This window comes from Patiria miniata, unplaced genomic scaffold (assembly GCF_015706575.1).
Source record: "Patiria miniata isolate m_02_andy unplaced genomic scaffold, ASM1570657v1 HiC_scaffold_10, whole genome shotgun sequence".
In the NCBI taxonomy this organism is placed as follows: Eukaryota; Metazoa; Echinodermata; class Asteroidea; order Valvatida; family Asterinidae; genus Patiria; species Patiria miniata.
The window spans coordinates 1,677,415-1,686,952 of NW_024037048.1; the positions used below are offsets into that span (position 1 = coordinate 1,677,415).

At 41.3% G+C, this 9,538-nt stretch overlaps 1 protein-coding gene and 1 long non-coding RNA gene across 3 annotated transcripts; both read right to left on the minus strand.

Moving 5' to 3' along the window:
• Positions 1-1,339: 1,339 nt before the first annotated feature.
• Positions 1,340-2,900, minus strand: LOC119735023. Of its 2 annotated transcripts, none has more exons than XM_038208718.1 (2): positions 2,220-2,900; positions 1,340-2,014 (listed from the first exon to the last, which is right to left on the minus strand). In XM_038208718.1, exons 1-2 carry the CDS (start codon positions 2,578-2,580, stop codon positions 1,842-1,844), a joined length of 534 nt encoding a protein of 177 aa, XP_038064646.1. In that variant the 5' UTR covers positions 2,581-2,900; the 3' UTR covers positions 1,340-1,841. The 2 variants fall into 2 exon arrangements, with proteins under 2 accessions (XP_038064646.1, XP_038064638.1); XM_038208710.1 differs by having other exon boundaries at positions 1,340-2,047.
• Positions 2,901-7,251: 4,351 nt separating this feature from the next.
• Positions 7,252-9,512, minus strand: LOC119735099. Its single transcript, XR_005272140.1, has 2 exons — positions 8,624-9,512; positions 7,252-8,590 (listed from the first exon to the last, which is right to left on the minus strand). It is a non-coding gene; the product is annotated as an uncharacterized LOC119735099 (long non-coding RNA).
• Between the last annotated feature and the right edge of the window lie 26 nt (positions 9,513-9,538).

The following is a 9,538-nucleotide window of genomic DNA, read 5'->3' on the forward strand; positions in this document are numbered from 1 at the left end:
ATTGCAAAATCAAGAAATATATCAACATCCTCGTATAATTATTACATTTTATCTTGTGTTCAAACGCACAAAGTGGGTTTGCTTTGGGATAACCTCTGGTCATGCAGATATGACACTGCGAGGTTCTAGGCCAAAATACGACTTTTAATATCTCCACGGTGTCGGCTGAGAGCTATAGAGGTTTTAAGGAAATTTGTAACAAATTTGATAAAAATCCGTCGTACAAGCTTTGAATCTCTCAGAAAATAGGTTTCCAGGATTACAGATTATTTACAAAGTGTTTTAAGGATAAATATATTCGTGTATTTTAATAATCCAGTTTATTTTTCGATTTTTTTTTGTAGTTATTTGTATACATCGACAATTTTGTGATATGAGGGCGCCTTGTTTATTACTGAAATTGGAATATCACTATGGACCATGCTATAGCTCTGAGCCGACGTAATATGCACATACAGTGTAGACCACGTTTCTGTGGACAGTCTCTGTTAACTTGAGTGCTACCCCTCGGCTGTTTGTCGATTTTGTTATTGTAAACGTGTTATCCACAACTTTTCATATATTACCAAAAACTCCTCCCTCCGTCGTTAGCAGTTTTCAAGTCCCTTTTCAAGCTGTGCCGGATGAAGCTAACACTGAGCACGAATATTTACTATTATTTGGTGGAAATAGCAAAATTCAGTGAAGACAAGGTCCGATGAGCTGAAATGTCTCTAGCGCTGTTGTATTCTTTATCTTGACCATGTAAGATATCAGCGTCAGATATGGGTCTTATCTTTTTTTTCTTCAAAACAATACAATCAACTTGAAACTCTCATAAAGAAAACAGAAAACACTTAAACTCGAGTATAACCTATAACGTACATATGCTATGTCTATCCTATCAGATAGGGTAAGATATGGTCATTCCAACAGTAATGGTCACCAAGATAATATCTCTGGGCCAAATTGACCTTTGCCTCAGTATTATTGCACCTGATAGACCCATGTACAGATGACGTAATCGTGTTGCATTTTGGGAGCAATAGGGGGTCATTTTTTACTTGAATACTTTACCAGTCTTTATTGAATTATACTTTAGTGACAAAACAAACTATTGTAGTTTTGGGTATACCCGTTCTGGTCAAAAACCGTACAGATTGTTATCACTGAAAAGATTTGGAATTTGTCGTTTGCTTCATTGTGCGTGGTCTGCTTCAAATACTGTACGTTTTTGCTGAAATTACTCCCTATTGCTCCCATCATGCACTACGATAAACCATTTCGGGGTACATTTTGTAATTTGGATACGCACCCCCCCCCCCAACCCACCCCCCCCCCCCCCCCCCCCCAAAAAAAGTTCCCGTATACGAGCCTGGCACATAAAGGGAATTTTGTACACATAACACAAAGAGTCGCTTACCGGTCTAACCCATCGCACACTTTTGGGGCTGTTACTTCGGTAAACCGGTTTTAACGAAAGTATAACATAAAATGCTTAGTAGGGTGTCGGAAACATTTTAAATCAGCTAAAATAGTCACAACACTACCAATAGTAATTCACATACATAACATGGCCCCTTATAATTTCAGTAAAAGCTGTAAATGTAAAAAAAAAAATGTGTCCCAACCCCAACCCCAACCTCACGGAGTGACTTGGTGCCGGTGGACCTATAATTTATCAAAATAGTTTAGTTACTTCTTGTAAGTTTGTATGCTGAGAGAGAATCAAAGCATCAGCTCGAAGTTATCTCGGTCACGATTTTAGAGTTCATTACCGTGTGGCACGGCCTATTATCGGCTGGATGTAAAACTGCCCACGTGAGGCATACAATGACTATCAGACAACCAGGCCACTAGATTCACACGACGTCGTGTGCCATACACAATATAACCCAGATCTTCGCATCCAGGACTGCATTAAACTCCGATCGAAACTCGGTATAGTCCTTGAAGATTGGTGCTAACTCCAGCAGGTATCCACACGTGTGGGCCACGGGGCGTCTCTCAAAGTCTGTCTGTTGCACGAACCTGACTGTGATCTTCCGTCCCAGCATGAGGTTGGCTCCTGTAATGGTTATCAATGAAAAGTACAGTATAGTTTTGATTGAAGGCTGCCTTCACCTATAATTGTAAAATGCCAGACTATTTCAAAAGTACCTAAAAAGAATTATGACTAATTTTGAGCAAGTCAAAAATAGAAACCATGGTAAACATGCAAGAACACTTAACTCTCCTACCTGTGGTATATCTCAGGAAGGCTGCCAGCTTCTCAGATGAAAGGCTTCTGACGTATTTCAGTAGAAGTTTACCAGTGTTTCTTTCGGCTTCGGTAGCTGGGTTGGGCAGGATGATGGTGTCGGTTGGAAGTGCCTGCTTGCACACATCTGCCAAGTTGGCTCTCAAGACGGGTCTGAGCTCGTTGATGACGAACAATGCATGCCAACATCTGCAGATGTAAGAGCTAGCTTCAATGATGGTTCTGTGTGCTGCATCCTCCAATATGTGCTTGATGTTGTCGTTCCTGACATGTTTCTGGACTTTGTAGATTTCCAGTATGTCAAGCAGTTCATCTTTGTCGACCTCATTGAAGTTTTGCATAGCATCTTCGAGCAGCTCCCTTTCAGAGTCACGCACGTACTCCAAAAAGGTATAGGGAGAAGCGAGCGGTGCTCGTTGTCGTCGCAATAGTGAACAACAGGAAAGGTTGTGCCAGCTTTTATGGAAAGTATCCCTCCTGCTTGTATGCCATTACCAGCACTTTCGCACAGGCTTGCCAATCTTCCTTCTTCATCATGTCCCGAAAAAAACGGCACTTTCACGTTCCCACCGGTTGTGTTCATCAGATAAAAGTCCTCCCAGTACTCCGACAAAGCGTCCCTCAGTACACCTCCACAATCCTCTGCCGCTTCTTGTTGATCATCTGGACTTCCATAGTTGCGCTAACATCATTTTCCTTATAGAACTCCGTGAGTTCTTTCAGCACATGCCCTCGATGCAGTTTGACTTTCTCTACCGGAGCATTGGCGTCACCCCATGGTTCATCATTAAATTTTACTGCAGTAGCAACCGAGGCGACAGGGTGACCCTGTTCATCAACATAATTTAACAGGTCCTTTACAATGGGAAGAGGCTCCTAACCAGACAAGTCATCTGGCTTATTGTACCCTGGTAGTACAGCACCCCCCCAAAACAGCCCGTGCCTGCACTGTTGGAGTGCCGAGATCAACCAAATTTGGCGAGCAGGCCTCTGTGCTGGCAGTAGAGCTCACGGGATATTCAGACTTTGCGAAGAGATTCTCGATCTCAGGATTTAGAGTCTCGGCTGCAGACTCAACCATGAACTCATAGGAGTGAGGGTCCTTTAGAAAGTCTTGCACTCTGATGCCTGGTGACAGTTTGAACACAGTCGCTGGACTCCCAGCAGCACATGTACTTGCATCACGCAGTCCGGTAGACACATCTTCTGTGGTGACCATTACAGGCATGACGGAGGAACCAGCAAGCCTGCTTGGAGACGCAGCTGCCGTGGTCTCTGTGTGGGGCTTTGCTTGTGGAGCCAGCCTGTGACTTAAGTGTAGCCTGTGAAGCTTTTGGTGCTGAACCAACCAGATTGTCAATGTTGGTCAATGGGTCGTCATCTTTTTTCGGCGGCCGGCAGAGATAGAACCGCAGTAGAGGCGACCCAGTTGACTCATACATGTCACCTACGGTCGGCCATCAATCTTCTTTTCTTCAAAATTCTCAATGATGAAGGTGAAATTCTCAACTGGACCGAATCTGTTACCTTCGGGAAAGAAAAACCCTTTGGCCCTTTCGATGATGGCAGCTCTGCCAAGCAGTGGCGTAGCCAGGAATTACGGCGTGGGGTTCGGGGCGCGCTTAAGGGCCCCGGAAAAATTTTGATTCTAGATGTTCTGTGGTGTGATCTGTAGCAATTTCTTACCACTTTCCTACATGCTTTAACTAATATTTTCTTAGCAAAAGATAATTATTTGAACATCGTTTTCGAGGTTGGAGTCATTGAATCAGCTATCGGTATTCTGAGCTATAGGCGTGGGGTTCGGGTCCCGCTTACGGGCCCCGAAAAAAATTGGATTCTCGATGCTCTGTGGTGTGATCTGAGGCAATTTCTTACCACTTTAACCAATAATTATCTTAGCACAAAAGATAATAATTAAAACATAATTTTCGAGGTTTTCTCAGCTAAAGGCAAAAGAAATTTTTTTGAACATTGTTTTCGAGGTTGGAGTCATTGAATCAGCTACCAGAATTCTGAGCTTTAGGCGTGGGGTTCGGGGCCCGCTTAAGGGCCCCGAACAATTTTGGATTCTAAATGCTCTGTGGTGCTATCTGAGGCAATTTCTGACCACTTTAATCAATATTTTCTAAGCAAAAGATACATTGTAGTACATAATAGGGCCCTGTAAATGAGACACGAGTTCAAAAATCTGGGGGGGGGGGGGACATTTGATATTGTGTCCCCCACCCTTCAAAAAGTGGGGGGGGGGGGGGGGACATGTCCCCTGTCCCCCCCAGGATTGATGCCCATGGCGTCATGTATATCAATGATAATTTTTTTAGAAACTCAAAATCTCAGTGGGGGGCGACTGGGGGGGGGGGGGGCGACAAGGTTTCATGGGGTGGGGGGGGGGGCGGTCGGCCCCCCCCCCACGGCCCCCCCCCCCGGTGACTACGCCACTGACAGTCGGAAACTAGGGACTAGACGTTTTACAGTGAAATTTCTTCAATCGTAAAGATCGAGGTTTCACTCCAGCTTCAACCGAAGTGGTTCATTTTTCAGACTATGTCAATCATGGGCGTCAAGAGGGGGGGGGGGGGGGGCAAGGGGGGCGCTTACCCCCCCCCCCCTGGAAAAGCCAAAAAAAAAAGGAAGAAAAAAAAGAAAAGAAAAAGAGGCGCGAAGTCATAGTGGTGTAAATTTAATGAGTTGGGGGGGGGGGCAAAATGTCCCTGCCCCCCTCTAAAACTGAGAAATCGAGAATATGTTGAGAAATACAGGATTTTTGGGGGAAACAAAAATGTTTTGCCCCCCTCTAGAAAAAAATCCTGGCGACGCCCATGATGTCAATCGAAAATGAGAGAGATTTTGACTGTAAAACGTCTAGTCCCTAATTTCACTCTTTGGAATTTAGAGAGTTATATGTGGACTTGCTGGTATGTTAATTTTCTTGAGTCACTAGTTTACATTTTTGTATTTAGATTGAAGACAGATAAAAGATACATGTATCTTGAACATGAAGAGACAAGAATGAAACCTATAACAAACGCACATGTGAAAAGTGAAAAATGAAAGTCTCGCATTTGCCTTCGTTTCCAATTATTTTGAATGCAGAAAGTAGAGTCCCGGCCAAGTTAGCAGATTTGGCGGCCAAACATGCCAAATCAGCGACCATTTTCGCACGAATTTGAATGCGCGTTGAGATCAACATTCAATTGGCTAAAAACACCAATCAATTTCACATTAGAAGCATGCTATTCATATTTTATCACGCAATTTTAACAACCGGGCATTCAAATTAAAATTGCACAAACGAGCATCCAAATTCGCCGGAGCTTCCAGCTGTGTAAGTTTCAGGGGCGTCAATCGCTTCTCAAAAGTGGGGGGACATGCCTTGATCAGAACTGATGCGAGCGCGAAGCCCTTACGGCGTGGGGTTGGGGCCCGCTTAAGGGCCCGGAAAAAATTGGATTCTAGATGCTCTGTGGTGTGATCTGAGGCAATTTCTTACCACTTTTCTCCATGCTTTAACTAATATTTTCGTAGCAAAAGATTATTATTTGAACAGCGTTTTCGAGGTTGGAGTCATTGAATTGGCTACCAGAATTCTGAGCTACAGGCGTGGGGTTCGGGGCCCGCTTAAGATTCCCCCTAAGATCTCGGCCATTGAGTGACGAAAAATTAAACTCGGTACATTCATAGAGCAACTCATCATGAACATACCGAAGAAATTTCATGACTATAGGTAAAAGGGTTTTGTATGAAGCCCGGGAAGGGACGAATTAGCAAATGCCAAAAAAAAATCCACCCTGTCCCTTCCCGGGCTTCATAGTTTTGGAATTTTGGCTAACTAATTATTCATTTGTACAAATGGTAATTCTACTCTATGTACATACTGATGGCAAAAGGAACATTGTTGGTATCAAAATGAGGCTCGAGGCTAAAAAGTCATAACAGCTCGGGTCGCGAAAAAAAAATCAAGGCTATCACGGAAAAAAAATGAGGGGGGGGGGGATGCGGATGCCGCCCCGGCCCTTTTAGGGTTAAAACGAATTTGAACGCCTACGAACCACTATGACCGCTGGGCGCTACTTTGCTTCAAATTGGCCACTATATCAAGATGAATTCGAAAGCCATTTTTGCGAAATTGGCTGGGAAAACTTATACTAAATACAATGCGTGGAGATGAAAACGAAAATATTATTTTTTACGCAAATAACCCTTAACCAAACAGACTGCTAAATTTAACGATCGGTTAAGCCGATAACTTCAATTTAGGATGTTAAACATGACAATGTCAAGTCCGACTGAGACGAACTTGAACGTCTAGAACCTAATACGAACCATTGTAGGGAGCTGATTCGCTTCAAATCGGCCACTATCAAGATGAATTTCAATTTTATTTCTGCGAAATTGGCCTATCCCCGAGGTAATTCAATTATATTCCTCTTTAGAAAGCCTATGTTGCACCGTGGGGTGGCTTCAAACCTGGAACCTTTTAAAAAAGGAGAACATTAGGGTCACATTGTCTGTCGTTTTTCCATAAGCTACACCATTAACCGGCTGCAGTGGGATGTGGATAAAAAAAAATGAATTGTTCGAACTCTACAGAGTTACAGTACGGTGATTTTTTTAGGTCACAATGCCCACAACGGTCTTTGTGCTGACGTTACAGCCCCTGGATTAATTGCCCAATGTCATTGCTCCAACATTTCCAGGGAACGGCCTCGATTGGCAGCTGATTCGTGGACTGGTTGAAGTCCCGACCTCTAATCAGGTGACCGAGTTCGAACCCATTGAGCATTTTTCAGTCTTCTCATTTCACCTTAAGTGAGGAAGGAACATTTCTCACAATTAAGACAAAAAAACCTATCTTGGGTTTGTGTTGTGGAGAACAATGCAGAAGATATACATGTACATACAATGGACCTATCAGATGGGAAACGGATGTCGTTAGAGAAAAAATATTGGCGGGCGGAGAGGGGGGGGGGGGGGTGAGGTGAGGCATTAAAAGAGAAAAAAGAAACTCATTTGGCGTGTTATATGATTTTAGCATCATACATATATTTTACTTATGTTTCAAAAACTGAAACCAACAATCTATTTCAATAAACCCAAAAATATTCTATTATGTCTGCAGTGCAGTACTGTCTGGGCAAAACACGTTTCCCGCACGATAGCTGGAAAGATCATTAAACAGTAGAATGTAGAAGTGTGTGCATCTCTACCTTGAACATTTGTTGTTTTAATGTAATTATCACGAGAAGGAATTTTGGGGTACATTTGGCTATTAAGAGTCCAGTCATTGTTGTGCTGGTCTTATTTCATATTACAATGTTTCTTTTTCGAAAAATGTAGTTCAAACACAATTTCCCTTCTTTTATTTTGTAGTGTTAATTTTGAAGCTGTATTTGCTTTTTGAAATACAATGTACATGTACCAGGCAAAAAGTGGTTGTCAGGTCAGATAAAAACAAACAAGGATTTTTTATAATAATTTTTCCTTATAACATTTGTATGACATAACATGTAATGTGTATTTCCTGAAACCAAGACATCTGAAATATGGTTAGTTTACCTCCAGATGAAGAATACCTACATTGACTAGTATGTTCCGTGCGGTTAGTTGCAATTTTTGAAAACAACCGAGTTACTGAGAACTAAGCATGCACTGAAGTACATTGTATACTCCTTTGAAAAGACACGAGAACACGTAGCTTTAGGAATGCCTGTAATAATGACTAGTTTGCATTGTGTTTGCATTTCTAAAAGATTTTGAACTTACTATGAATGCATAACAAACAATAACATAACACATTAAGCTTGATAGACATACAGCTATTGAAGTTATTTAGACATAAGTTATTCACACACAAAAGGCACACAAACATAATTGCATTTAGGTGCAGTATAACATGAATCACAATTTTCGGATGAATCCTGCATGAGACATGAAAGTGACTGGTTTTAAGAAAACTAAAAAATGCATAATTATAATCTGTAAAAAATTTAAAATTTTGTGTCTACATGTATCTGTTTTAAGTCTATTCAAGTCACATGCATTGTACTTACATGTATCAGCAAACTGTTGTTTATACAGTGACTAAGTAAAATGACACAATAGAATGAACTTTGCACTATTATCTAGCACACAGTAGGTAAATATGAGTGATTGTGCGGGATTTACTTTTCCATTTGCAATAAAGAATGCGATAATTATGATATGACAAGGACACGTACACCTGTTATTAAATCAGACACAGTGCTATTTTTATACAATGACCTTGAGCAATACATTGTGAAATATCGACATGGAATTAACCAATGCTAAATGCATGTATAGCTGAGCCAATACAGATGAAGAAATACACTGGCATATTATAATATTAATTATTTATTTTACATATTAAAATTGCTCATTTGTATATACTTTTATAATTATTAAAATAAATTTCTATGGTAAAGTATTTGATACTCTTTGTCTATATATTTGATGTATGGTTGTACACATTGCCTACACGAATAATGTACTCAAATTCAAGTTGTCTGCAACTTGTACTCCAGTAACAGAAAGACAAGTTTGTGATCCATTACAAGTATTTTACCCTAACTACATACAACACTGATTCAGTGACTTGTTCAAACACTGCTTGGATGGCATTATGTTTGGTCATAAATATCTCAGACAGTTTACCCATTCCTATTGGTCGAGAGCCCGTCACATGGGTGGTTTTAAAACCACTGATAAAACACTGCTGCATTCTGCACTACATCGTGCAGCACGCAGTACTGGCCCGCCATTCTCAATACCCATTCTCAATACACATATGGAGATATTTAACACCACACAGTTCGCTCACGAGGCACATAGTACCATAGACATGGGAAGAGGGGTGTTCCAAAAACATGATGTAAAATTGTTGAAATCGTTGAAAAATGGTTGAAATTGGTGAATCTTTGACTTGTTTTGACTTTAAAACACAAATGGTATTTATGAATGGGAATGCAAGACCCCCGCCTTTGGCTCGGGCCATTATTCGCGTCCAGGCCCCTAGCTGGTATTAAACGTACTTGTTTAATACCGGCCAAGCACATATTGCCCTTACCATAGAAGTATAACCTCACTTAAAGCTACAAAACACTACATGTACATGTAGTAAACTGTAGTATGCAGTACTCAGAGATGCCAACTTTACAGACTACAAAAGGGCAATGATTGTTCCTGCAAAGAGTAATGCTAATGTAAATACATAGGACAACAGTCAAGTTTAAGAGTAACCACAGTACTTTTCAGAGTAACCACAATGTTGGCGTATAC